This window comes from Notolepis coatsorum (assembly GCF_963971535.1).
Source record: "Notolepis coatsorum genome assembly, chromosome: 18".
In the NCBI taxonomy this organism is placed as follows: Eukaryota; Metazoa; Chordata; class Actinopteri; order Aulopiformes; family Paralepididae; genus Notolepis; species Notolepis coatsorum.
The window spans coordinates 99,412,823-99,439,500 of NC_140182.1; the positions used below are offsets into that span (position 1 = coordinate 99,412,823).

The following is a 26,678-nucleotide window of genomic DNA, read 5'->3' on the forward strand; positions in this document are numbered from 1 at the left end:
GCAATCTGTTAAATAAAGTTTTCATTCATTCATTCATTCATTCATTCATTCATTCATTCATTCATTCATTCATTCATACTCCTTTTCAACTAGCTCCTCTTCATCTCACACACACACACACACACACACACACACACACACACACACACACACACACACACACACACACACACACACACCTGCACTCACTCACTCACACACCTGCACACACTCACACACACAGACATCCACATTCGTCCCTTCCTCGGGGCGATGCGCAACGCCCTTAATGATTTATTGAGTGAGTGCATTGGAGCAGCTTCAGTGAAGGGGTGGAGGGTGGAGGCAGGGTGGGGGTCTGCAGGTTGGGGCGTGTTTTGGAGCTTATTGAAGCTCCAGCATTTGTTTTGGGATAAGAAGGCCTCCTCCCAGTGCCTTCAGAGAGCTCTACACTTAAAGGCTCACAAACATGCAAGTGTCCAACCGCGTCGTTAAAATAGGGCCTCTGGGTGATGAACCGAAAACATATTGATACTGACTAATATATCTTTAACCATATCGTAATGTTAGGTAAATACATTCCTCCAGTGCATATCTGTAGAGGGTACAGATATAATGGTGTGGTATATATCAGAGGGTACAGATATATTGGTATACATACTGTACACATGTAGAAGTGTAGATATAGTGGTATATTACATACACATGTAGAAGTGTACAGATATAGTGGTATACAATCATACACATGTAGAAGTGTATAGTGGTATACACACATGTAGCGGTGTACAGATATAGTGGTACAGTACATACACATGTTAGGGTGGGGTATCTTTCACATTTGAACTGGTACCTGTGAATCGATACCGGTACCCAACGGTACCTTTTTTCTGTACTTTAGTCTCTAAAAATCAAATCTACCTACCTCTGTTATAAAAAAAAAAAATCCAAAGAGGTGTACAGATATAGTGGTACAGTAGGTGTACAGATATAGTGGTATAGTACATACAAGAGGTGTACAGATATAGTGGTACACTATATCTGTCCACCTCTACATGTGTACTATACCACTATATCTGTACACCTCTACGTGTGTTGTGTATGTACTATACTGTACCACTATATCTGTACACCACTACATGTGTTTCAAGTTTCAAGTTTCTTTAATAGTTGTCATACAGAAGTACAGAATACTTTTATACAAAATGCTTCTTACTGTTACACTCCAGAGACTGTGCTAGACAAGATAAGTATGAAATAAAATAGTATAGCATGTAAAATAGAAGTAAAAATAGAGGTCACAGTGTTCAGTATAGACATATGTACAATGTTCGATGCAGAATAGAAGTAACTGAGTTACCATACAATATACAATATACTATGCAATGTACTAATATACAATACTATATAGTGCAAAGCAGAAATGGGATGAGGTACAATTTAGGTACAATTTACAGTAAGGTGTACGAGTTGTGGTGCAAATCCTTTACCAATAAATATAAAGTGTGTTTAGGTGATCTAAAGTGTGGAGAGTGGGTGCTGCAGTGTGTTGTTTGTTTAAAGTGAGTGTGTGGGTGTGTGTGCTGTGTGCATTTGATGGTTGTTGCATAGTGTCTATTGTTCGTTGAGCAGCCTGATGGCCTGGGGATAGAAGCTTCTTCTGAGTCTTTCTGTGCTCGCCTTAAGACTCCGGTATCGCTTGCCTGACCGCAGCAGTTCAAAGAGGCAGTTGTTCGGGTGGCTGGAGTCCTTGATGATTCTCTTAGCCTTACCCCTGCACCGCTTGTTGTAAATGTTCTGGAGGGTGGGAAGCCCCCCTCCAATTGTGCGTTCGGCTGAACGTGTCACTCTTTGTAGTCTGCTACGGTCTTGTGCAGTGCTATTCCCAAACCAGGAGGTGATGTTGCCAGTCAGGATGCTCTCTATTGTACATGAGTAGAAGTTCTTAAGGATCTTCTGACTGACTTGGAACTTCCTTAGGCGCCTGAGGAAGTAGAGGCGTTGTCGTGCTTTCTTCACAACACTGTCAATGTGTGTGGTCCATGTCAAGTCCTCGGCTATGTGGGCTCCGAGGTACTTGAAACTGTTCACTCTCTCAACCGGTGCCCCGTTGATGCTGAGGGGGCTGTAGTCCTTGACCCCCGACCTCCTGAAGTCCACAATCATCTCTTTTGCATTATTATTATTATTTCATGTGGTACAGTATACACATGAAATAATAATAATAATGCATTTTATTTATAAGGCGCCTTTCAGGACACTCCTCAAGGTCGCCGTACAACAATTAAAAACGGTTAATTTACAATCACAATCAAGTTTAAAATAAAATCAGACATACGCCTGCCTAAACAGGTGGGTTTTGAGGTGGGTTTTAAATGGGATGATGGAGTCAATGTGTACAGATATAGTGGTACAGTTTACATATAGTACACATATACACATGTAGTGGTGTACAGATATAGTGGTACAGTATAGTACATACACAACACACGTAGAGGTGTACAGATATAGTGGTATAGTACACATGTAGAGGTGTACAGATATAGTGGTACAGTATAGTACATACACAACACACGTAGAGGTGTACAGATATAGTGGTATAGTACACATGTAGAGGTGGACAGATATAGTGGTACAGTATAGTGCACTGCATACACATGTAGAGGTGTACAGATATAGGCAAACAGCAGTAATGCAGCTAGTCCTGTTGCTTGTCATATTGTGTGAGTGTAGAACTGTGAACAGCTGTCATTGTTGTTTTGGCTCACGTTGGTTTGTGTGTGACTGTCTGAGCCGGAGGGGAAGTCGAACAGGGCTCCGTTGCCGAGCACTCATGACCTTTATAACCCTGACCCTCATCTCACCTCTGACCTTGGCCCCTCCCCTGGTCCCCAAAATCTAAAAGTATCCAAATAGATCCGTTACCTGAAAACCTCTCTCCATGGCTCTCTCACGCCAATTTACTTGATACAGACCTACAGGCTTGATTAAGACTCAATTTATATCTGGATTTTATAATTGGATTTGTATTTGTGTCAATGCGTGTGAAAATCTAACCCTGACTAGGGCTAATGTGTTGATTGTACACAGTCCTTGAAATCTACTCTGGTCATCCCTGCCAGCCATACTCAACTAGGAAAGAGACATTCTGTATAGAAAGAGAATAATCCATTACATTTGGGGAAGAGGCCTTATGGGAGGGTATTGTGGACGTGTGGAAACAGATAGGATTACACGCCCCATCAGTGTGTTAAACTGTCTGAAACAAAGACCCCCCCCTTGTGGTAGCGGGAGCCGATTAGGTTTCTGGAACATTCTTACCATCATAGGGAATGCCTAATTGATGAAAAAGGGGTTCCGGTGAATTTGACACGCAAGCTTATTGATTCTCTGACTGGCATCGCGTTCATTATGCATTATGACACAGTCCCCTGATGAGAAGAACAAATGTTTAACAATTAAAGTAAACAATTAACACAGCTGTAACAATAGGTCTGTAGGCTGTTTGGTTGCACCAATTAGCTAGTTACATTAGGGTTACATATAGATAGAATATTCTATTGTTAGCTTGAGATGGTTTTGTGCAACAATACCTGCTCCAATCACATCACACAAGGCAACATTATGATGCCTATTGCTTAATGTCACAGGTTTTTGTCTGATACTCCTGCTATTTCATTCAGTCCTACCATGTTTCAGTTAGTCCTACCTAGGGCATAAAAGAAAATATTGTTTGGTTCCTGTTGGTTATCAGTTAAGGCCATGGGTAGTTAGGGAATTTATTTTATTTTATTTATTATTTTATTTTTTCCCACGGTGACTATGGATAGGGAATTTCTTTATTTAATTAAAATGTTCACAACAACATGGATGCATGTACTCTGCCAGCATGTTTAATATCCATAATACTAAAGGTTTGACTAAGATTTTTATGAAACTTTATTGTATTGCCCACTACACCACCTAGCCGCCCTCTTTTAGTTTGTTTTAGTATTACGCTACATTTAATAATAAGTTCAGCTATCTGTGATAGGAGTGCAGATGTTTCTGCACTCCCTGCAAGAAGAATCACATATTAGTTGTTTCTCATGAGTGGGATTCATCCAAAAACTGAGATAAGAGTGTTCTTCATTACTGGAAGAGATTCACTCGGAGGCGCTTTAACAATGGATCACTAGAAGGCTTGCCAGGGGCAAGGTCATCTCTTTAGACTGAGGAATTTAACACCCCCCCCCCCCCCCGGAACAGTCAGTTTCAGTGATGCCACAGATTACTTGTAAAAGTAATCTGATTACTGATTACTGATTACTCCTTTAAAAAGTAATCTTAGTTACTTTACTGATTACTTGATTATCAGAGTAACTTAGTTACTTTGAAAGTAACTAGGTTACGAAGTCGTCCCCCCTGCTGCTGCCACAACATAAGAATGACAAAAAAAAAATTGTAAAATGTACTCAGTTTGAGTAAAATGTACTAATAGGGCAGGTAGGCCTATCTTGCTATCTATAGATCTATAGATTTCACAAAAGATAAATGGTCAATAACACCACATGTAGGCTGATATGTAGCCTACCTTTGAGGCCTGCCCCATTCAGATATGGTTCTACGTTATTATTATTTATTATTGTGTGAATGAATGAATGAAAACTTTATTTAACAGATTGCAGAATGGGTACAATACAGTACGGCTCAATACATACAATTGTTAAGGGGATGCAGACCTGAGAAAGACGTTTGTCTTGTTTCCATCAGGGTCCCCCATTTTCAATTCATATAGACATTTATGACATACACAACATACATGACATTTATGGCATAGGGACATATAGGTATTTAGTACTGATACATTTGTGACATAAGCGGTATTCAAATATACAGTACTGTTACCCCTAGATCCTGACAGAGTATATACATATGATGGGGAGGGGACTGTACATTAGGAGGGGGTGGGTGGGTGGGAGGGAAATATACATACGGCGGGGAGGGAATATATATACTGCAGTGTTGTCAGTGTGCTACTGACAACCTACATACTGCAGTATGGTGTTCCATGTTCATGAATAGTGCACTGCAAAAGATGTTTAACTCAAAGGTAGAACATACTGTTTGGCTGGTGCAGCTCCGACTCCGAGTCCTGTAGAAGTCGATGGTCGTGCTGTGCTGTATAATCCATATGCGGTAGACAGTATTTTGTTTCCTCCGCAAAGTGAATGTTTTTTTCACCCGGCTTAGTTTACACAAACGTTAAGTAGACTAGTGAACTTCCAGTGCCAGAAAGCGTTACGAGCGCGAGTGTCTCCCTGCTACTGTAGCTCGCAGGTCAGCCTGATAATAACAATAACAGCCGCGCCCACCAGCATGGATCAACACGCGAGGTTGCGTGCTGTGACGTCACTCCCCAATACAAGGAAAAGCTTTCCAAACGTATATTTGACTGTCGAAAACTAAAGAAAATACTGCATTCCGTCTGCATTATGATGAGATAGTAACGAAATAGTAACGCATGGCCACTTGGACAAGTAACTGCAATCAGATTACTGGCTTGTAAAGATTAACGCGTTAGATTACTATTTTCGGGGAAAAGTAATCAGATTACAATAACGCGTTACTTAGTAACGCGTTAGTGGCATCACTGGTCAGTTTTCCAAACACCCCACCCCACACATCAATCTCCACCACGTCAATCCCCACCACATCCCCATCCAAGACACACACCCTGTTGGAGGGTTGTCTTTCTGGAAATGTAGTTAATTTAAGCTTTGGAATTGTGGAAATGCTGCCCAATTTCTATACAATTCGTTGCTTATAATAGTGAACTTATTTCCGGGGGAAATAGACATAATAAGGCTGCATTTCTATACATTCAAGACAAAACAGGACAAAACAGGGACAAGAGACATACATGACACTTCAAAGCACAAGAGACATGGCACTGCCAGAACGGGATCCCTACACTGTTGATCTGTCAAGTCCAATAAAAAAATAAAAAAATAGATTCGGTCAGTAAAAAAAGTGCACTTTCGTCAAAGATTTTTCAAATCAAGGGGTCAAAGGGTGCACGTTAGTAAACTGACCTTTCCTAGTACTGTGGCCATTCACCAGTCGAATGGCCTCTGGTACAAAGCCAAACTTTCTTCTGTTTGTTTTACATGATGCAGGCTGTCTAAAGCTCTTTCCTGAGGGCAGCAGGTCAAAACACACATGAAGGACATGTGCAGCAGTACACTCCTTCAATGTGCAGTACACTCCTCCATCACATGTACAGGTCATTTCCAGCGTCCCATTTAATGCACAGAGCAATCTTCCGGGACAGGTTTTTCCCCATTCAGGCAGTCAGTCAAACAAACAACACTAGGTTGTTGAATGATGCCGAACAGAATAGAAGAAATCACGATAAAACCGACTCTGATTCTTCCATGAGTCAGTCAGTCCGACCACGTTTCATTCAGTTCTACCATGTTTCAGTCAGCCACATTTCAGGTATGGTCTAAAATTTATATCACGGTATAATTTGAAGCATAGACTGTAACGGTATATCACGGTATTCATTTATCTTAAAATGTCTATATAATGCTTCTGAAGGGGTAAAACACTGGCAGCTATTACTGTACTCTTGTATTACTAGGACATATTTCACATAGTACAGAGGTATTTTAAGAACATTTATTGTGCAAAATTGCAATAGAAAAATGCAAAACCTTTTCTCAAGTTACTTCCATCTCTGAAAACACTGTTTTCATTAAATACAATCAACTCTAACATAACTTAACTTTAGTGTACATGTTTGAGAGAGAGAGAGAGAGAGAGAGAGAGAGAGAGAGAGAGAGAGAGAGAGAGAGAGAGAGAGAGAGAGAGAGAGAGAGAGATGGAAACACTACCATGTTTCAGTTAGTTCTACCATGTTTCAGTCAGTTCTACCATGTTTCAGTTAGTTCTACCATGTTTCAGTTAGTTCTACCATGTTTCAGTTAGTTCTACCATGTTTCAGTCAGTCCTACCATGTTTCAGTTAGTTCTACCATGTTTCAGTTAGTTCTACCATGTTTCAGTTAGTTCTACCATGTTTCAGTCAGTTCTACCATGTTTCAGTTAGTTCTACCATGTTTCAGTCAGTTCTACCATGTTTCAGTTAGTTCTACCATGTTTCAGTCAGTTCTACCATGTTTCAGTCAGTTCTACCATGTTTCAGTCAGTTCTACCATGTTTCAGTTAGTTCTACCATGTTTCAGTCAGTTCTACCATGTTTCAGTCAGTTCTACCATGTTTCAGTCAGCCATGTTTCATGGTAAATGGTAAATGGCTGCTTTTTCATATAGTGCTTTTATCCAAAGCGCTTTACAATTTGTTCCTCACATTTTACCCATTCACTCACACATTCACACACCGACGGCGGAGGCAACCATGCAAGGTGCCAACCTGCTCATCGGGAGCAATTAGGGGTTAAGTGTCTTGCTCAAGGACACATCGACACGCTGCCCAGGAGGAGAGGGAATCGAACCGGGATTGCCAGACGACTGACTGCTCTACCTCCCGAGCCACTGTCGCCCCATTTCAGTCAGTTCGATCATGTTTCAGTTAGTCATACTTAATGTCTTCTCTTGTGTTATTGCCTTGTCTGTTCTTTGTATTTTGATGCATGTTTTTTAGTATTAGGCTATTCTTTGCTTGTTTATTTTCCCTCAAGGTGACTTTCTTCTCTCCGGGCACGGGCAGTCCTCGGGGCCTCTAAATAGGAATATGTTGAGTGACATGCCAGGTTAAATAAAGGTTGAAAAGACTTTGAGAAAAAAAATCTTGAGTAATGTAGGACATTGGTCCTCATTCTCGAACGGACATACGTAAAAGTTACCAAGGAATTCCTTTGTAACTCGATTTATGTACTTATTTGGCATTCTCGAACGGCTTCGTATTGTAAATTCGTTGTAGGATTTATGTAGGATTTACGAACTCGCAAAGGCAGACAGACCGATGTGCGCTCGTGTTTTCAACAGCTTTCTCTGGGATAAGTCATTGGGGATTTCCGATACTACAGACATCCGTGGAATTAAATAATTACTGTATAATGATAATAAATACGACTATTTGTATCATCAAACAATTACGTTTTGCATTTATAGTCCTGACTCAATGAGGCATTGTGAGTATAACACACACACTGCAAACTAAATAAATAAATAAGAACAAAACCGATCGCCGCGGATATAGCTACTATCTATACTGTATAGTGGAATATACTGTATTAATATGCCATATTGTCTTCTTCTCTTTTCTCCTCTTTTTTTTCTATTTTTCTCCCATCCCAATTCCACTGTGCCAATTCTTCCCTCCCCTGTCTTGAACGTTGCTTGCATATGCCCCCCACTGGCCAGTTGTAGGGAGGATAGAAGCATTGCATCACGTGTCCCCTCCGATACACGAGGAGGCAGCCTGTCACATCTTTTCACCTGCCAGCGTGGACTCTCATTGGCGAGGTGTAATGTGTGGGAGGCTCACACTACCCCCGCCATTTCCTGTCTCTGCTGTGCAGGCGTCCCCAACCGACCTGTAGGAGTCGCTGTCCACAACGTCCAGATTACCACCCATCGACTTCCACCCGCTAACTCTGCCAATTGAGTTAGTATGACGGCTGGCCCAAGCCGGACGCAACGCCGACAGCCGGAATCGAACCCGGTGTCTCTTGCGTTGGTGACGAGTGCAATGTCCGCTGCGCCACCCATCCGCCTACTGTCTTCTTCTCTGATATTATTTATTGTTGGTTTGATTTATTTCTATTGCTAGAACTAAATAAATGCGTGGAGAAACGGTTTAGTGAGGCAGCCTCAGCACACAAGCACCCACCCACACACACACACTTACTGTATATGTGCAAAATGAATCGTTCCAGCAAAGTAGGCTTTTATTATTCTTTAAAAATAATAGAAGTTTTCGTTATGCCAATTCCCAATCCCCTTCCTGGTCGTTGCGCACTCTACCCCCTACCGTCGGTCTGGGAGGGCGGAGACTATCGCATGCTTCCTCCGACACATGTGTAGCCAGCCCACCGCTTCTTTTCACCTGGCAGCGCGGACTCTCACTGGGAGAGTGTAACGTGTGGAAGGTCACACTACCTCTCCCAGATCCTTCCCTCGCTGTGCAGGCGCCCCGACCGAACTGTAGGAGTCGTTGTTTACAACGACCAGGACCCACCCACACCGGCTTCCCACCCGCTAACACTGCCAATTGTGTTAGTATGGACGGTCGGCCAAGCCGGAGGCACCACAGCCGGATTCGATCCCACTGACTCTGTGGTGGTAGACAGACGCTTAGTCCGCTGCGCTACCCGGCCGCCCGGCTTCTATCATTCTAATGACTTGTTTTATTAGGTATTATAGTAGTAGGTCCTACTGTAGAACATGACATAATTAGCATGACATCTCATTTAGTAATGACAATACTGAACGACGTCGAATGAGACTAAATGAGATGTCTGGGTTTCATCACCTGTGCATTGTATGTTATTGCACTTCACTGTTACATTTGCACTCTAGTTGGATGGTGTATTATACTTGTGCTGTATAATGACAATACATTTGAATCTAATCAAATTTTGAGATAAAATCGCCTCTGTGCTACCTGTTGAATGGGTCAGCATGGTGCAGATGCAATGCCGACACTTTGCTGTTTTGCACATGCCTCCTTAGCCTTATAAGGAGCTTGGCCTTGTAAGTCTGTATGCAAATTCAGGTGTACAAGAATGCGCTTTGCAGTTTAAGAATGAGTGACGTATTTCATTCGCAGGAACCCAGCTGCAAAGATTTTGGCCACTTACGGAGACCGTTTCACGTGTTCAGGAGTTCAGGAATTTTGTAAATTTGTATCATTTGATATTTACAACGGTACTCACGAACATGTTCGAGAATGATATGTAAACAGGAATATTTGCAGATATAGATGCATAAATGGTATATACAGTGTTATTGTACATAGCTATCATACAGTGTTATATGTGTAGACTATAGGTTGAGGTAGGTAGTTATGAGTACAGTGTAAGGCAGTTGTTGTAGGCAGTGAAGGCAGTACAGTAGATGGGTATAGATTGAGTATTGGCATCAGAGTTCAGAGTTGGAATGATGTCGGTGAACACCTGCTCTCTCCTCAGTGCGAGTTTGACCACGGATGCTTACTGGTGGTGACATGCCATGGTGATGAATAGCCTTCCCACCCCTCCATTCAGCACCATCATGCCCTGACCAGGTCTAGGCGGACATCCCGTGACCTCCGGCTGCCACTGTTGTTTCTAACGTTCTCCTCCCATGCATCCAGCTCTCCCTCCGTCCCACTGTGTGATCCGTTAGCCGTTAGCGTTGGCGTTAGCGCTGGGATCCTGTGTCGCACACGGACACAATGGCGGCACTGTGCTCCGCTGGCACCATTGTCTCTCCCCCCCTGCGCCCGGAGGCACAATGCAGCCCTTATCCGCCGCAGGGCCGTCGGGGCAGAGAGGCGCGCAGGCCTTGCTGTTAGGTGCTTTTCTTAGCCGTTAGCCGGCTCTTTTAGCCCACCACCTGCCAGGAGGGTTCTTTTCAAACGGCAGAAATAATGGTCCCTGTTGACGGGGGACAGTGTAGATTGAGGCACTTTTGGTGCGCCGTGGCTTTTTGTGGACCCGCAGGGAATATAGGCCTGTATGTCACAGGGGGCATCTCCCCCCTGCTGTTTCAGTTAGTCCTCTCTTGCTCTCTTAACACGCTCGCTCTCATGTCCGGCGAACGCATATAGCTCTCCATTTCTCTCACGTCGCACCACATCAGACTCGTTAATCCGCGGCCAGATTTCATTTGGCCGGCATTCAAGAAGGCATTACTGACATTCAGCATCTGAGCTTTGAGATGGACACACACACACACGCACACACACACACACGCACACACGTACACACACACACACACACACGTACACACACACACACGTATACACACACACACGTACATACACACACACATCCACACGCACATGCACACACACACAAGAGGCTAAATAAGGACGCTATGCTATATGGAGAAGTCTAACCTAGATCACAATTCAACATATGATATTTCTATGATCTATTGATTGATTGAAAACTTTATTAACAGATTGCAGAATGGGTACAATACAGTACGGCTCAATACACACAATTGTTAAGGGGATGCAGACCAGAGAAAGACTTTCGTCTTGTTTACATCAGGGTCCCCCATTTTCAATTCATAATGACATACGCAATTTTTTTTTAAATTATTATGTTTTTGGTAGATATTTGTATTTTTTTTTTCCGGGCAGTCCGGCAGAGAGAGAAAGGAAGTATGGGAGATAGAGGGGGAGGACATTCGGCAAGGGTCAAGGGTCGCCGGGTCGCCGGGTCCGGGAGTCGAACCCGGGGCGGCCGTGTTGCACCGCAGCGCTGTATGTGGTGCGCCACCCTGGCACCCTATATCATGACATTTCTGACCTGCATGACATACAGGTATACAGTACTGTTACATTTGTGACATATGAGAGGTTTTTAATTAATATTTGCAAATATGAACAAGTCTCCAGCTAGAAACCAGTGATGTCATCAAGACACCGGACGTGGAGTTACTCCATTGATTGATTGATTGATTGCCATGCTTTGGTTTACATCCAAATGAGCTTCATTTCATTCTAGTAACAAACGTGAACAAATGGTGTCCATTATGCTTAGGTCAACCTGTCACTGTGTTAACTAAATCGATCTCTCATTTACTGTTAATGGCAACACCTTAGGCTTTGTCTCTTGATGATCATCATCGTTGGCCCTCTTGTTATTAGGTTTGGTTGATTTATTTTGTTTGGATTTAACCTTGTTTTAAGTAAATCTACTTCTGACTGGTTTTATTGGCCTTTTTATCGGCACTTTTGACACAGTTGCAGGTGGTGAATGCACATCATTTGTGAGATGAAGATGAGATCTTCCAAATAATCGTAATTGCTACTGTTTTCCATTTGATCAGTCAAAAATAAATAAGCCAAATTTGAAACCAAATAAAAAATAATTAATTCACTGAACGTTAAAGGACGAGAAATATCACAATCGGTAGGCTGAATCAGTGCAATTGACACAAAAAACTAAACCATCAGTTATAGTCGGAATGCCTACGTCATTTAGAATAGTAGAACATTCCAGTAACCGTGGCGCCCATCCCTGATCATCTCTTTCTTCCCCTCGTTCCAGGATCCGTCCTCAGCTGTCCCGGGAGAAGATCGAGGGATGTCACATCTGTACGTACGTGATGCCCGGGGAGCCCCAGGTGATCCTGGGCAAAGACAAGTCCTTCACGTACGACTACGTGTTCGACATGGACTCCCAGCAGGACGCCATCTACGCCGACTGCACGGAGAAGCTCATCGAGGGCTGCTTCGAGGGCTACAACGCCACCATCTTCGCCTACGGACAGGCGAGTTCAACTCCTTTTAATCCTTTGTCGTGCAGTGAAAGGGTTAATTTTTTTACCCAGGGACGGTGCACATTAATCAACATCTTCATTTTCCACATCAATGTAATTAGAATGAGCTAATTAGCTAGTTTCCATCTGTAGTCCCTGCCTAACATGCATGTCTTCATGGTGTGGGAGGAAACCAGAGTACCTGGAGGAAACCCACACGAACACAGGGAGAACATGCAAACTCCACCCAGAAAGGTCCCCGGCAGGGTTTTGAACCCAGGACCTTCTTGCTATGAGGCAGCAGTGCTAACCACTGTGCCACCGTGCCGCCCGTACAATGGACCTGTCTCAAACCCTGCCCTCTTTTCTTGATCCTCCAATCACAACTGTCGCTTACCTCGGACAAACTTGGTTTGTCCGAGGTAAGCGACAGTTGTGATTGGAGGATCAAGAAAAGAGGGCAGGGTTTTGAGACAGGTCCATTCCGAGATGAGGAGGAGAGTGGAGGAGAAATTCAAGCCTGTGACCCAGCACTTAGCATAGTTTTACAGCACATGTATTCTCCTGTACTGTGGTTTAAGTGTCTCCTACTTAGACATAATCCTGAAAAGTGCTGTATTCATACATGCTAAAACAACACGTCGGATCAGGAGGTCTGAACACGGGCGCTGTTATATGATGATCCTACATAGTAGTTGAGGGGCCCAAAAGAAATGATTGAGCCCCACTAATGAATACTTGTTAAAGGGACATATTCTAGTATTTTCAAGTTAATACAGTAGGTCTTTGAGGTCCCCTAAACACGTTTTCTTGCTGAGAAAAAACACTCAGATTATGCATTCTAGCAGTCTGACGTCACTTTAGTTTCCCGCGCGGTCCACCCGTATAGGGATTTATTCTTGGGAAAATGTATTATCAGCTATTGTAATAATTCTGCCTCATGAACATTGGCAAGCTTTCCATTTTTTCACAAAATGAGTTCCCTTCTATCACTAACATTATTGTTTAAGCATTTTTGGTTGAAATAGTTAGTTATAAGCTTTTACATTTGTCGTTAAAAAATAACTACACTTACCATGCAGTAGACCGCCTGTCGTTCAGTGCTGTCGCCTAATACAGGGGTTCACAAACTTTTCAGGCCAGGGCCCAGAAAATAAGGCGTCAGAGAGCCGCGGCCCAATGGACATCGTCAGGCTTTTTTTTTATTTATTTTTTTGCCAGGTGATCGATTTTTTAAGCCAAATATCACTTCAATCCTATTAAGTTAGTTCAAGTTAGTTATTCATTTATATGTGCTATTTATGAGAGGGCTAACTTGTTGCAAAATAATAATGATAATAATAATAGCCTCATTAAAATACTATTGTTGCTTCGGTTGTTTTCAGCGTTTTATGTGCATAATCTGTTATTTAGTTTGAAATGTTCGTTGAAATAAGTCGATTTTTCGTTTTTGTTTATTTATTAAGTTAATATAAAACCATATAGTCACATTTTAGAATAGAATAGAATAGAATTTTAGAATACAACTAGAAACACTGTCCTGGCCTGCTTCTAAGTTCAGTGGCCCGACAAAAAAAAAAAAAAAAAAAAAAAAAGTTAATTTTTTTTTTTTTTTTTTTTATTATTATTTTTTTATCATCTCGCGGCCCACCCGTGGCTGCTCGCGGCCCACCTTTGGGTCGCGACCCCGACTTTGGGAACCACTGGCCTAATACATGTCACGGCCATTGACAGATCCATTGACAGTTGCGCTGATACTAAGCTAACGAACGCTAACGTCAACTTTACCCATAGCTAACGTTACCTAGCTAAATGTACTAGACGTTAGCATGTCTACTGTCGTGTCCATAAGTTCCCTGGCAGCATACTTTGCGTAACGTTGCGTAAAAAACAATAACGTTGTCCAAGATGGCAGCATCCCAATTGTCTGTGCTAATTGTTTGTTAATGTTTGGTCTTTTTTGTTGGTTTTTAGTACTTTTTGTTGGTTTTTAATACTTTTAAATATCCATTTTAAGTAAGTAAGTAGTAGTCTTAATTTCTTTAATCGCAAGTTGTGGATACTACAATGCTGCATGCGTGGCAGCCAGGCACTAATTGATCTTCAGCCAGCTGGCTCCGACAGGCTACACCCAGGCTTCTGGAGCAACCTACCAACACCAGGCCCAGGCTACTGGAGTACTAGCTCTAGGCTCCACTGGACTCCGACAGGCTACACCCAGGCTTTTGGCGCAACCTACCAACACCAGGCCCAGGCTACTGGAGCTACTAGCTGCTAGCCCTAGGCTCCACTGGACTCCGACAGGCTACACCCAGGCTTCTGGAGCAACCTACCAACACCAGGCCCAGGCTACTGGAGCTACTAGCTGCTAGCCCTAGGCTCCACTGGACATCTCCATTCTCCAGCAGCCTTCCAGCCTGCAACCACCTACCAGCCACCACTACCAGGCCAGCCCCAGGATACCAACTATCAGCCACCACCACCAGGCCAGCCCCAGGATACCAGCTACCACCACCAGGAGTGGATTCAAGTTCAAGTTCTTTAATAGTTGTCATACAGAAGTACAGAATACTTTCATACAAAATGCTTCTTACTGTTACGCTCCAGAGACTGTGCTAGACAAGATAGTATCAAATAACATAACATAATATAGCATGAATTTAGAAGAAGAAAATGAGGTCACAGTGTTCGGTATAGACATATGTACAATGTTCTGAGTTACCATATAATATACAATACACAATACTATGCAGTGTACTAATGTACAGTACTATCTAGTGCAAAGCAGAAATGGGATGAGGTACAATTTTAGGTACAATTTACAGTAAGGTGTACGAGTTGTAGTGCAATCCTTCATCCATAAATATAAAGTGTGGGGAGTGGGTGCTACAGTGTGTTTGTTTAAAGTGGGTGTGTGCTATAAAGTGTGTGGAGTGGGTGCTACAGTGTGTTTGTTTAAAGTGGGTGTGTGCGTGTGGATGTGTGTGCTATGTGCGTTTGGTGGTTGTTGTTGTGTAGTGTTCATTCATTGTTCGTTTAGCAGCCTGATGGGTCATTATTGGACTTTCTTCCACGCAAGTTGACATGTTCTCCCCACTTATCTTGCTCTTGCTAACTGTCCTGTATCCAAAGGAAGTGCATGAGAACTGTGGAAATGTTTATGTGCCTCTACAAATTTCCCTTCCACAAAAAGGCACAGACTGGGAATTTATTTCCAATAGTTCGCAATCGTATTGCTTTTTACAAAATGCCAATGATTGTATCTTGCCCCATCTTATTAACTTATTCTGTCCTTTTGACTGGCTGCTGCAGTACTGTCATTTTAGACAAAAGGCTCGATGCTAAATCTGATTCTACACGTAGGCCGATGAAATTGAAGAAATGCTTTCTGATCCTTTTGCTTTTACTCTCGGGTAATGTTCACCCTAACCCTGGCCCTGGTGTCAAGAGCCTGAATACTCCCAGTGATTTTAAAGACAGATCTGGACTTGGTATTATTCACCTTAATGTTAGAAGTCTACTTCCTAAACTGGACCAAGTTAAAATATGGGCAAACTCCACAGATGCGGATATTCTTATTTTGTCAGAGACCTGGCTCAAAAAGTCCATTACTAACAAAGTCATTTCAATCAAGGGTTACAATGTGTTTCGATGTGATCGGCCCAGGAAAGGTGGGGGCCTTGCTATATACATTAAAACCAGATTTCAAGTCACCCTCCTCTCTTCTGTATCCCTCAGTAAACAATTTGAATTGCTCGCTCTGAAGTTAGAACTTCTTAAGGGTCAGTTCATGACGCTGGTTGGCTGTTACAGACCTCCCTCAGCAAGTAGTGATGCTCTAACATCTCTGAACAACATCTTATCTACCCTGGAGTGTAATGAGATTCTTCTCACTGGAGACCTAAACTGGGATTGGTTGTCTTCTGCCTCAGATAGTTTTAAAACCATCTGTGATTCTTTTAACTTGACGCAACTAATTGATAGCCCAACCAGACCAAATCCTAAATGCCCAGATAAATCTTCCCTTCTTGATTTATTTTTAACAAATGCTCCACACAAATTTTCTGAAATTGGTGTTTTTGCTAATGACCTGAGTGACCATTGTGTCATCGCCACAGTCAGGCATGGTAAGCTCCCGAAAACAAGACCAAGGATTGTACAGAAACGGGATCTTAAGCACTTTTGTGAACAAGCTTTTCATCATGATTTATGGCAGTTTGACTGGTCCAGAATCTCCCTAATTAATGATGTGGAGTTAGCCTGGAAATCATTCTATGATACTTTTCTTAACATCATAGACAAACATGCGCCAGTCCGCAAATTTAGAGTGAAAGGCCGTGACAATCCCTGGTTTTCCCCTGAGCTGTCCAATCTGTTGAGAGAAAGGGATGTAGCCTGGTCTAAGGCCAGGAGCTCCAAGTCGGACACCGACTGGCTGACATTTAGACAGCTCAGAAACCAGTTTACTTCCCGTATTCAGAAGGCTAAATCTGAGTACTACTTGGCTAAAACTACCTGTAACCTAAAGGACCCCAAACATTTTTGGAAGGTTATCAAGACCACTTATGGGAGTGACATCACAAATGAATTGCCACTCAGGATAGAAACTGAGTCCTGTACTGTGACTGATAAATTAACCATTCTTAATTCTTTTAACAAACATTTTATTTCATCAGTGTAACTGAGGGGTACAATTCCCTGACTGTATTAATAAGTATGGTATCATTAAACCACTACTGTCTTATGTACATTACTGCTGGCCATACAGTACACAGGTATATTAGATGAACACTTCCCACAATGACACTGTTCCACACAAAACTGGGTTTAAGAATATTTATTAGCAGCAATGATAATATATAACAATACTTTACGTAGGGTTGCGCTTATAAGGCAAAAGAATGTGCGTGAGCAAATCAATAACTTAAGTCCATTATCATATTACGCAGGAGATAATGAATACCACCTGTATCTTAGGAATTATATCTATGGTACACTAGTAAGGCAGCGGGAGATACTAGTAGGGTCCCTCCGGTTGTAGGCCAGCAAGGGGAGAGGATTTGTCGGTAACGAAAGTCGGGATCAACGGGGACTCAACAAGCTCCTGCTACGGGAGACGGTACATTACTCCCTTGATCGGCAGACGAAAGCAGCAGCTATTCTCCGGTATGCGGTGCAGCATGGAAGAAAGCTAGCCAGCCTCAGGCGTCTTAGAGGCGGGCTCGACGATGCTCCTCACAGGGTAAATCCCACACAGTTGTGGGTGTAGACGATTCTCCGCTCCATCAGATACAGGACCAAAGCAAATATAATCCAGCCGAAAAGGGCTATGTAGTCGTCGGGTAGGTTATCCAGTGTACATGTCCGCACGGTCCTCGTCTAGGGCTCCTCGGGTGAAGGCGCCAGGGTAAGCTGCCCAGCCTGGATAAGCACACTAGCTGGTACGAGGAAACGTTGGTGATGCTGGTCACTGTAGAACGGTAGCCGCACGATACACTATACATAAATAGACTATTACTGAATTAATAGAATAAGTCGAACTCGACGGTACAGCGTTAAACTCTGATACTTCAGTTATCAATTCGCACGCGGTCTCAATGCTCTATTTGGGGCCAAACAGGCCTTACTTCACCGCACGTTGTATCGTGGGTGAGGCTTCACTTGGGTAACTCGAACTACTTCTGTATTCACCTGCGCCATATTTATACGTTAGGTGAACAAACTAGTACCAGCCTTATTCAGGTACCAGCCTTATTCCTGTCTCGTATTCTTGCGCAGAGCCGTTCATGTCCAGGCAAGTCTTTGGCGGTGACTTTGAGCTAGACCTTGGGGGTATGGCAGTGGCGCCTGGAACCGCTGTCCAATAGGAGAACGAAATATTATGGTCTGTACTAGGTTAAAGGGATATTCCGTGTATATGTACAAAGAATACACAAGGGATATCAGACGATATACAAATCCTATGCAATATATATCAATCAATAAATATATATATTCGGTTTAATCTGATCCTTCGTAACAGCCGCCTCCTAATTAGTCCCACCTAATTAGATAAGCAGAGACAGATTAACCGCACTGTCCACTACTCAATGTCCATTGTGAGGGTAGGGCAGTTCACAAAGTCAGTGGTCATGGTCGTCATTAAGCGAGTCGGGGAGCCTTGGCAACTCTATCAGCCTCGCCACGGGTCGGGTGTATGTCCGCCCCTGGCCGAGCACTTCTGCCGCTCTGACCTTTCCGTCGGCACCAGTGATCACTTTGCTTACGCGGCCGGCCACGCAGCTTGGGGTAGTGACTGGTCTATGATCATGACGACTGGACGGGATGAAGGGGGGCTTAGGAGGAAGCGGGCCTGAGACTGCTTTGATCTGTGCTTGGCTGTGCCTCCTCCTCCTCCGTCTGTTTCTCTTGTTTGCTCTGTACCCCGTCTGAGGAGGGGCCGGTTCCGGCCGCCCCATCAAGGAGTCGCTTGAGGTGCTGGGTTCGAGGTCAGCTACGTCTGGAGCGCAGCTGAGGGGGGTGGAGTTCCGAACTCCCTCTTGTGCCCACGGTTCTCTCACAGGCCTCTCGCTCAATGTCAATAGCCTCTCAACGGGCTGTACGAGGGAGTGGCCGGTGTCGCTCGCCTTTGTGTGTAGGCAGCGTGTAGACGTGGGTTGACTGTCAAGTCCGTAGAGGGGGCCCTGGAGAGTCCACCCCAGTCGGGTCTGAACCGCGACTGGGCATCCTTTGGGTCCGATGTGGGCCGCCTCAATTGGGAGAATGAGGTCCGCGTGGTCGGAGCCGATGAGCAGGGTCGGTGTGGCGCCGTCGATAAGCGGTATAGGTAGTTGACGTAGGTGCACATACTTCGCCATCAGCTGTGGGATGGGGTAGGTGTACTGGGACAGGCCTATGTCGTGGCTGGTGAAGACGTTGGTAATACTATACTGCTTCTCGGGCTGGTCCACCGCTGCTATCTTGAAGGAGACCTTCTCACCTTTTATGGTCTTCTGGTCCCTTCTGATGGTGCGTATTGTCATGGTACCTTTGGCACCCCGCAGGCCCAACTGGGCTGCTGCGGAAGCGAGGAGGAGAGTCTTTTCAGACCCATCGTCCAGGACGGCGTAAGTGTCCAGGACCTTGTCCTCGTAGCTCATGAGCACTCTGACCACTTTGATGAGCACTCGGGGGGTCCCGCTATGCTGGTCAATGTGGAGCACTCCTGTGCTTTGGATCGTCTGGGGTGGTGCCGACTCGCGGTCGTCCGAGTAGCACCGTGACTCCCAGTGTCTGCTGTAGCAGTCGGAACAGTAGGGAGCGGTCTGGTGGATCTTCGGTACTGGTGCCACCGCCTCGGCATGGTACATTACCGCGACGGGCCCACTCTGTTGTCCTGGCTGACGCCTGTTGATGTCATGCAGGACCTCCAAGTGGGCGCCGCCGCACCTGCCGCACTTCTTCTTCAAGCGGCACGCAGCTGCCATGTGGCTGCGCGCGCAGCGGAAGCAGCGGCGGTGGTCCTTGATCCACTGACTCACCTCATCCGTGGTCAGCTTCTTGAAATCGTCGCATTGATACAGCCGATGTTCCCCTTCACAGTACTGGCATTCAATCTTCCACTCCTCTTTCGTCGAGGGGGTGTCGTGGTTCTTGTGCTGCGGTACTGATTCGGCTTGATGCATAACGGTCACCGACCGGCGGTTATCATTTAATCCCCGAGGTCCTGGTCTTGGGCTTGGTCCACTCCATACGAACGTGTCCAGTCGTAAGCTGCTGACCTCCCTGGCGAGGAACTCAGACAGGTCTAGGAGGGATGCCTCTGGGCCGTTGGGGTCACGGTGGTCTCTCTGCCGCCGAAAGCGCTCTTGTCGGGCGGGAGGGAGCTTCTCTAATATCCTCTCTACATTAGAGTTAGCGTACAGTTCGTAGATCCCTTTTTCCTTTTGGGACCCCAGCATCCCTACCAGGGACTGTACCTTGATAGAGAGGTCATCTAATGCTCTGTTGTCTCTGGCTGGGGGGAGACGGTCAATGTCTCTTATCTCTTGTATCACGTAGTCCCATATGCGTCCATAACGTTGGTCGAGGGCTACTAGAGCCGCGGTGTATGGGGTAGTAGAGTTGGAATATGCCAGCGCTATATTGTGCGCTCTGGGCACCTTCAGGTGCTTGAGTAGGATAGCATACTTGTACGTTTCATCCGGTACATCGGACATCATTGTCTCTAAGCACATTCGTAGCTCTGTGTACTGTGCTCTGTTCTCGTGTGTGAAGTCCGGGAACGTCGGTGTGCCAAGGTACGATGCCATGGATGGCTGGCACATCGGTGAGCGTTGGGGGAGAGGCCTCCTGGGCGAGTCTCCCCGTACGTGTCGTCGTGGGCTGGTACTTGGTGGGTACCGGGGGCCGGGTACCCAGGTGCTGTTCCTCGGTGCTGACGGTGCGTCAAACTCACCCGTGAGTTGAGTCGGGGGTTTGTAGCGCAGTGCCTCGGGGCTGACGTCTGGGCTGTACTGGACCTCCTGGTCCAGAGTACGTTGCTGCTGGTCGGGGCTGTACTGGGCCTCCTGGTCCAGAGTACGTTGCTGCTGGTCGGCTTGACATTCCTCCTCTTCCTCCTCCTCTTCCTCTGCTAGGTCCTGGAGTCTTCTGTTCAGTCTCTCGGCGTGGTCCGGTTCTTCCCGGTTGCTGGGTCTCGTATGGACCGGCCGGGGAGGGGGTTCGGAGACGTGGACAGGATCCTCCTGTTGGCGGGGTCCCGGGTCGCTTGGTCGGGTAGGGGAATGTGCCCTAGACCCTTGTCGTGATGATCTCCGGGAGCTCCGTGCGGAGTGAGGGGGTGTCGCCATGGCAATCAATTTGTCCATCAGCTGCGCCTGCAGCCGGTCGCGCTCTGCCTCGCGCTGGGCATGGGCGGCTTCGCGCACTGCTTCGCGCTGGGCATTGGCGGCGTCGCGCTGGCATGGGCGGCGTCGCGCTGTGCATTGGCAGCGGCGTGCTGCGCCTCGGCGCGGCTTCTTTCAATGTTCTCTTCTGTCTGAAGGCGTCTGGTCTCCAGTCTTATGCGGTCGTCTTCACTCCTTTGTTGCGCCTGGAAGAGCTCTCGCTCGGTTGCAGAATGTTCGCGTTCACTGAGGGCTTGCACTTGGAGTTGCGCGTGAAGGCGCTCTCGTTCGTCTGCAGCTTGTTCGCGCTCGCTCGTCTGTTGCGCTTGGAGTCGATCGCGTTCACCCTGAAGTCGATCGCGTTCGGTGGAGGCTGCCAGGGTGGCGATGAGTGCCTGCGCCAGCATCTTGTCCGCTTCGCTGGGGGAAGACACAGGCGGAGGTGATCGGCTTCTGGTGGCTGCCGTCTGCGCTGCGGGTGTTCTAGCTCGGGAGAACCGTTTGTGGAGTGTTCATCATCGGCCATGTTAATATTAATATTATATTAATATTACGCTAATTACCCTCCGGCTCGAAGGACCAATTGTAACTGAGGGGTACAATTCCCTGACTGTATTAATAAGTATGGTATCATTAAACCACTACTGTCTTATGTACATTACTACTGGCCATACATTACACAGGTATATTAGATGAACACTTCCCACAATGACACGGTTCCACACAAAACTGGGTTTAAGAATATTTATTAGCAGCAATGATAGTATATAACAATACTTTACGTAGGGTTGCGCTTATAAGGCAAAAGAATGTGCGTGAGCAAATCAATAATGTAAGTCCATTATCATATTACGCAGGAGATAATGAATACCACCTGTATCTTAGGAATTATATCTATGGTACATTAGTAAGGCAGCGGGAGATACTAGTAGGGTCCCTCCGGTTGTAGGCCAGCAAGGGGAGAGGATTTGTCGGTAACGAAAGTCTGGATCAACGGGGACTCAACAAGCTCCTGCTACGGGAGACGGTACATTACTCCCTTGATCGGCAGACGAAAGCAGCAGCTATTCTCCGGTATGCGGTGAAGCATGGAAGAAAGCTAGCCAGCCTCAGGCGTCTTAGAGGCGGGCTCGACGATGCTCCTCACAGGGTAAATCCCACACAGTTGTGGGTGTAGACGATTCTCCGCTCCATCAGATACAGGACCAAAGCAAATATAATCCAGCCGAAAAGGGCTATGTAGTCGTCGGGTAGGTTATCCAGTGTACATGTCCGCACGGTCCTCGTCTAGGGCTCCTCGGGTGAAGGCGCCAGGGTAAGCTGCCCAGCCTGGATAAGCACACTAGCTGGTACGAGGAAACGTTGGTGATGCTGGTCACTGTAGAACGGTAGCCACACGATACACTATACATAAATAGACTATTACTGAATTAATAGAATAAGTCGAACTCGACGGTACAGCGTTAAACTCTGATACTTCAGTTATCAATTCGCACGCGGTCTCAATGCTCTATTTGGGGCCAAACAGGCCTTACTTCACCGCACGTTGTATCGTGGGTGAGGCTTCACTTGGGTAACTCGAACTACTTCTGTATTCACCTGCGCCATATTAATACGTTAGGTGAACAAACTAGTACCAGCCTTATTCCTGTCTCGTATTCTTGCGCAGAGCCGTTCATGTCCAGGCAAGTCTTTGGCGGTGACTTTGAGCTAGACCTTGGGGGTATGGCAGTGGCGCCTAAGGGACCGCTGTCCAATAGGAGAACGAAATATTATGGTCTGTACTAGGTTAAAGGGATATTCCGTGTATATGTACAAAGAATACACAAGGGATATCAGACGATATACAAATCCTATGCAATATATATCAATCAATAAATATATATATTCGGTTTAATCTGATCCTTCGTAACAATCAGGATCCTTGTTTGAGTCACTACAGCCATCAGACTCTGAACAGCAGGGGCCCCTTATGTCACCCCCCTCAAACTCAGAAACTGAACCCTTCAATTTATCTCCTTTTTGAGGTGGTTGAGGTCCATAGGGCCCTAAAGAAGCTCAACTCCGACAAATCTGCAGGTCCGGATAAGTTGGAGCCTCATTTTCTCAAGGCAGCTGCTGATTTTATTGCAGAACCTTTAACTCACATTTTTTATCTCACCATCGAAAGCAATGAGATTCCATTAGTCTGGAAATCAGCCCACGTCCTCCCCCTGTTGAAAGGGGGTGTTCCCTCATCCCTTAACAATTACAGACCAATCTCAAAGTTGTGTGTTTTAGCCAAAGTCCTTGAAAAACTAATAAGTGAGCAGCTAAAAGATTTCTTAGACTCACATGGCCTGCTTTCCAAGAACCAGTCAGGTTTCAGAAAGAAGCTACTCTTAAAGTAGTCAATGATGTCATTGAATCACTGGATTCCAATAAATACTGTGCAGCTCTGTTCCTAGACTTATCCAAAGCCTTTGATACGGTTGACCATGCCATTTTATCGAAGTGTCTACATAAAATTGGTTTATCTAGACAGGCTGTAGAGTGGTTTTCAAATGACCTGACGGATAGATCAGTGTGTACAGTCTGCTGGTTTATCATCATCTTTCCTCCCTGTACTTAAGGGTGTACCACAAGGTTCCGTACTGGGACCTCTACTCTTCTCCATATATGTAAATGATCTTTGTATCAACCTGTCTAATGCTGCTTACCATTTCTATGCTGATGACACAGTAATTTATTGCTCATCTCCCAGTGTTGTGCAAACGATGGAGTTCTTGCAATCTGCCTTTGGCATTGTTCAGTCACATCTTACCCAGCTTAAGCTACTGTTAAATGCTGGCAAATCAAAGTTTATGCTCTTCTCAAATGGGAAGAGACTCCCAGCTGATCTTCCCACACTTGTTACTGCTGGAGGAACTGACATCGAAAAGGGTTGCTTCCTACAAATATCTAGGCATTACAGTGGACGAGAACCTTACGTTTAAATCTCACATAGACAAACTTGTGTCAAAGCTGAAGCTTAAACTCGGCTTCTTTTTCAGAAACAGGTCCTGTTTTTCACTTAAAGTGAGAAGTCACCTGATCTCGACCACCTTCTTACCACTACTCGATTATGGTGACTTACTCTATATGTATGCACCTGATCAGTACCTTAGAAAGCTTGATACTGTGTACCATTCTGCCTTACGCTTTGTCACGGGATGTGGAAATCGAGTGCACCATTGCACCCTATATACCATTGCAAGTTATCCATCTCTACAAATACGGCGATTTTCTCGATGGCTCTCTCTGGTGCACAAAGCTCTGCTTAAACTGGTTCCCTCGTACCTAAGTGTGCTTCTGTGCACAAAGCAATATAAGTATGCCCTTCGTTCTCAAGCTGTTCTAACACTGGAAGTTCCCCATATGAGAACTGAATTGGGAAAAAGGGCTTTTAAATATGCTGCTCCTTCATCTTGGAACAAGATACAGGAGGACCTAAAATTACCAGGACTGGTCACCCTCGGAGAATTCAAAGCCATTTTAAAATCCTACGAACTCAGTTCCCTTGGTCAGTGCAACTGTGTTTGATCATTTGCCTGTTTGATAACTTGCCTGAAATTGGAGCTTGATGTAAATGTTTTATCTGTATTTTCTGTATATGGCTCTCTTGTGCGTTCTCGCCCCCTCTCTCTCTCTCGCTCTCTCTCTACATTCAATGATTTAAAGTAGCCAAACGTTACAGACAGTATAAATACTAACTGGATAGTTGATGATAAACATTTAATTTCATTATCTGAAATATTCTAAAATCATTAAGTCTGCTATAAGCCATTATCCCTTTGTGTGTAATTATTATTTTCTCACAGTAGTATATATATATATATATGTGTGTGTGTTTGGCTAAAGTGGATAGAAAACACAGTACTGTGCAAAAAAAGGGCACCCAAGAGTTTTTATATAAATAGTCTTAGATGTAAATAATTTTTTTTATTAGTGTGTCAGTAGACTACTCTTAGTACATTTTCATTAAATTATTTTTTAAAGCATCTTCATGGTTTAATAATGCAAACATATGTTGCAGGGACTTATTATAATCATCATATTGGCGTGACTGTATGCATCAAAGGGTTAAATCAAGCATTTTTAAGTGCTTTAGGAAATGTCAAAATATTGCGATATATATTGTGTATCGTGATATGGCCAAAAAATATCGCAATATCATTTAGAGGCCATATCGCCCAGCCCTACTATAATGGTAAAATAGTTATTTAAAAATGTGCCCCTAAAAAATATTCTTTGCCCCTAAATTTCTCATTTAGGGGCAAGTGTGCCCCTAGTGAAAAAGCTTAGCGTACAGCCCTGCTGTGGTGACGTCAGTCAGCAGTGCCAGAGTTTAAGTATAGTTTCTCAGTGAACGAAAACATAAACGTTGTTGTTTTGATACCTTTACGATTAACTCATTCCCCGCCAACAACGAGTTTACTCGTTATTGGGAGCCGACGCTTGAACGCCAACAACGAGTATACTCGTTATTTTATCGTTTTTCCTTTTTTTCGATATTTGTATTCATTATTCATCCAGGGAACTTGGTGTTACCATAGGAAATTAGTCTGAGATCGCCAAAGTCCAATACCGGCCACATCCAGCTAGACGGCGGTATCGAGCACCCTTTGTAACCTTGTACTTTGGCCTGTGTAGCGGCCAAATGTCTCCGGTCTCACTTTTCCTTGTCGGCCGAGTGGAGCGGTTCTCCCGGTTCCATTGAAGCGCGTCAAATATCCCCGATCCATATGTTGTGGTGGGTTATGCCATGGACCAAATGGACATCGGATGTACCAGATGGCGATCAAACAATTGGAATATTATTTTTAGAATACTCCCGATCACAGGTAAGGACTATCTGACGTCAATTTTAGCTTGATCCTTAGATGCTTTTATACTGATCGGGCTGATAAGCATTTTTAGTGTTCAATACGAAAGCCGTTACTGACAATTACCGGTATACAACGGCATGCAAATTTCTCGATTCTGATTGGCTGAAAGTCAATTTACACCTATTTATTTTTCATAATCCCACGCTCTTGGTCCCAGGACCCGCCCACAACCGAATTACTATCACTCCACCGTGCGACTTTGTAGGAAAAAACAAGATGGCGGACAATAATCTTTACAAATGGATATGTTGATAGCGTCATAACGACTAAATAAAAACCGATTCTGTCACGGCGAATGTCTTAGTTGCTTAAACAATGTTCGATGATGTAATTGATGGGTCATGAGTCATTGTGGAACAAAATAAAAATCGTGCGAATTGATTGATTACATTTTTTTTACCTACTTTTCAATCTGCGTCTATAGAAAGTAGGGCCCTATAAAGGCCTCTGCATGCTACAGCAAATTCAAAGCAACTTCAACACAACATCGGCGCGATTTCAGCGCGC

General features: G+C 44.6%; 1 protein-coding gene across 1 annotated transcript in view; it reads left to right on the forward strand.

The window, feature by feature from the left end:
- The window catches only part of kif21a (kinesin family member 21A), a 130,039-nt gene that overhangs the window by 23,877 nt on the left and 79,484 nt on the right, over positions 1–26,678 (forward strand). Inside the window, exon 2 of the mRNA XM_084334869.1 lies at positions 12,187–12,409. Within this exon, the coding sequence (XP_084190995.1) occupies positions 12,187–12,409 (223 nt within the window). The remainder of the gene's footprint in view (positions 1–12,186; positions 12,410–26,678) is intronic.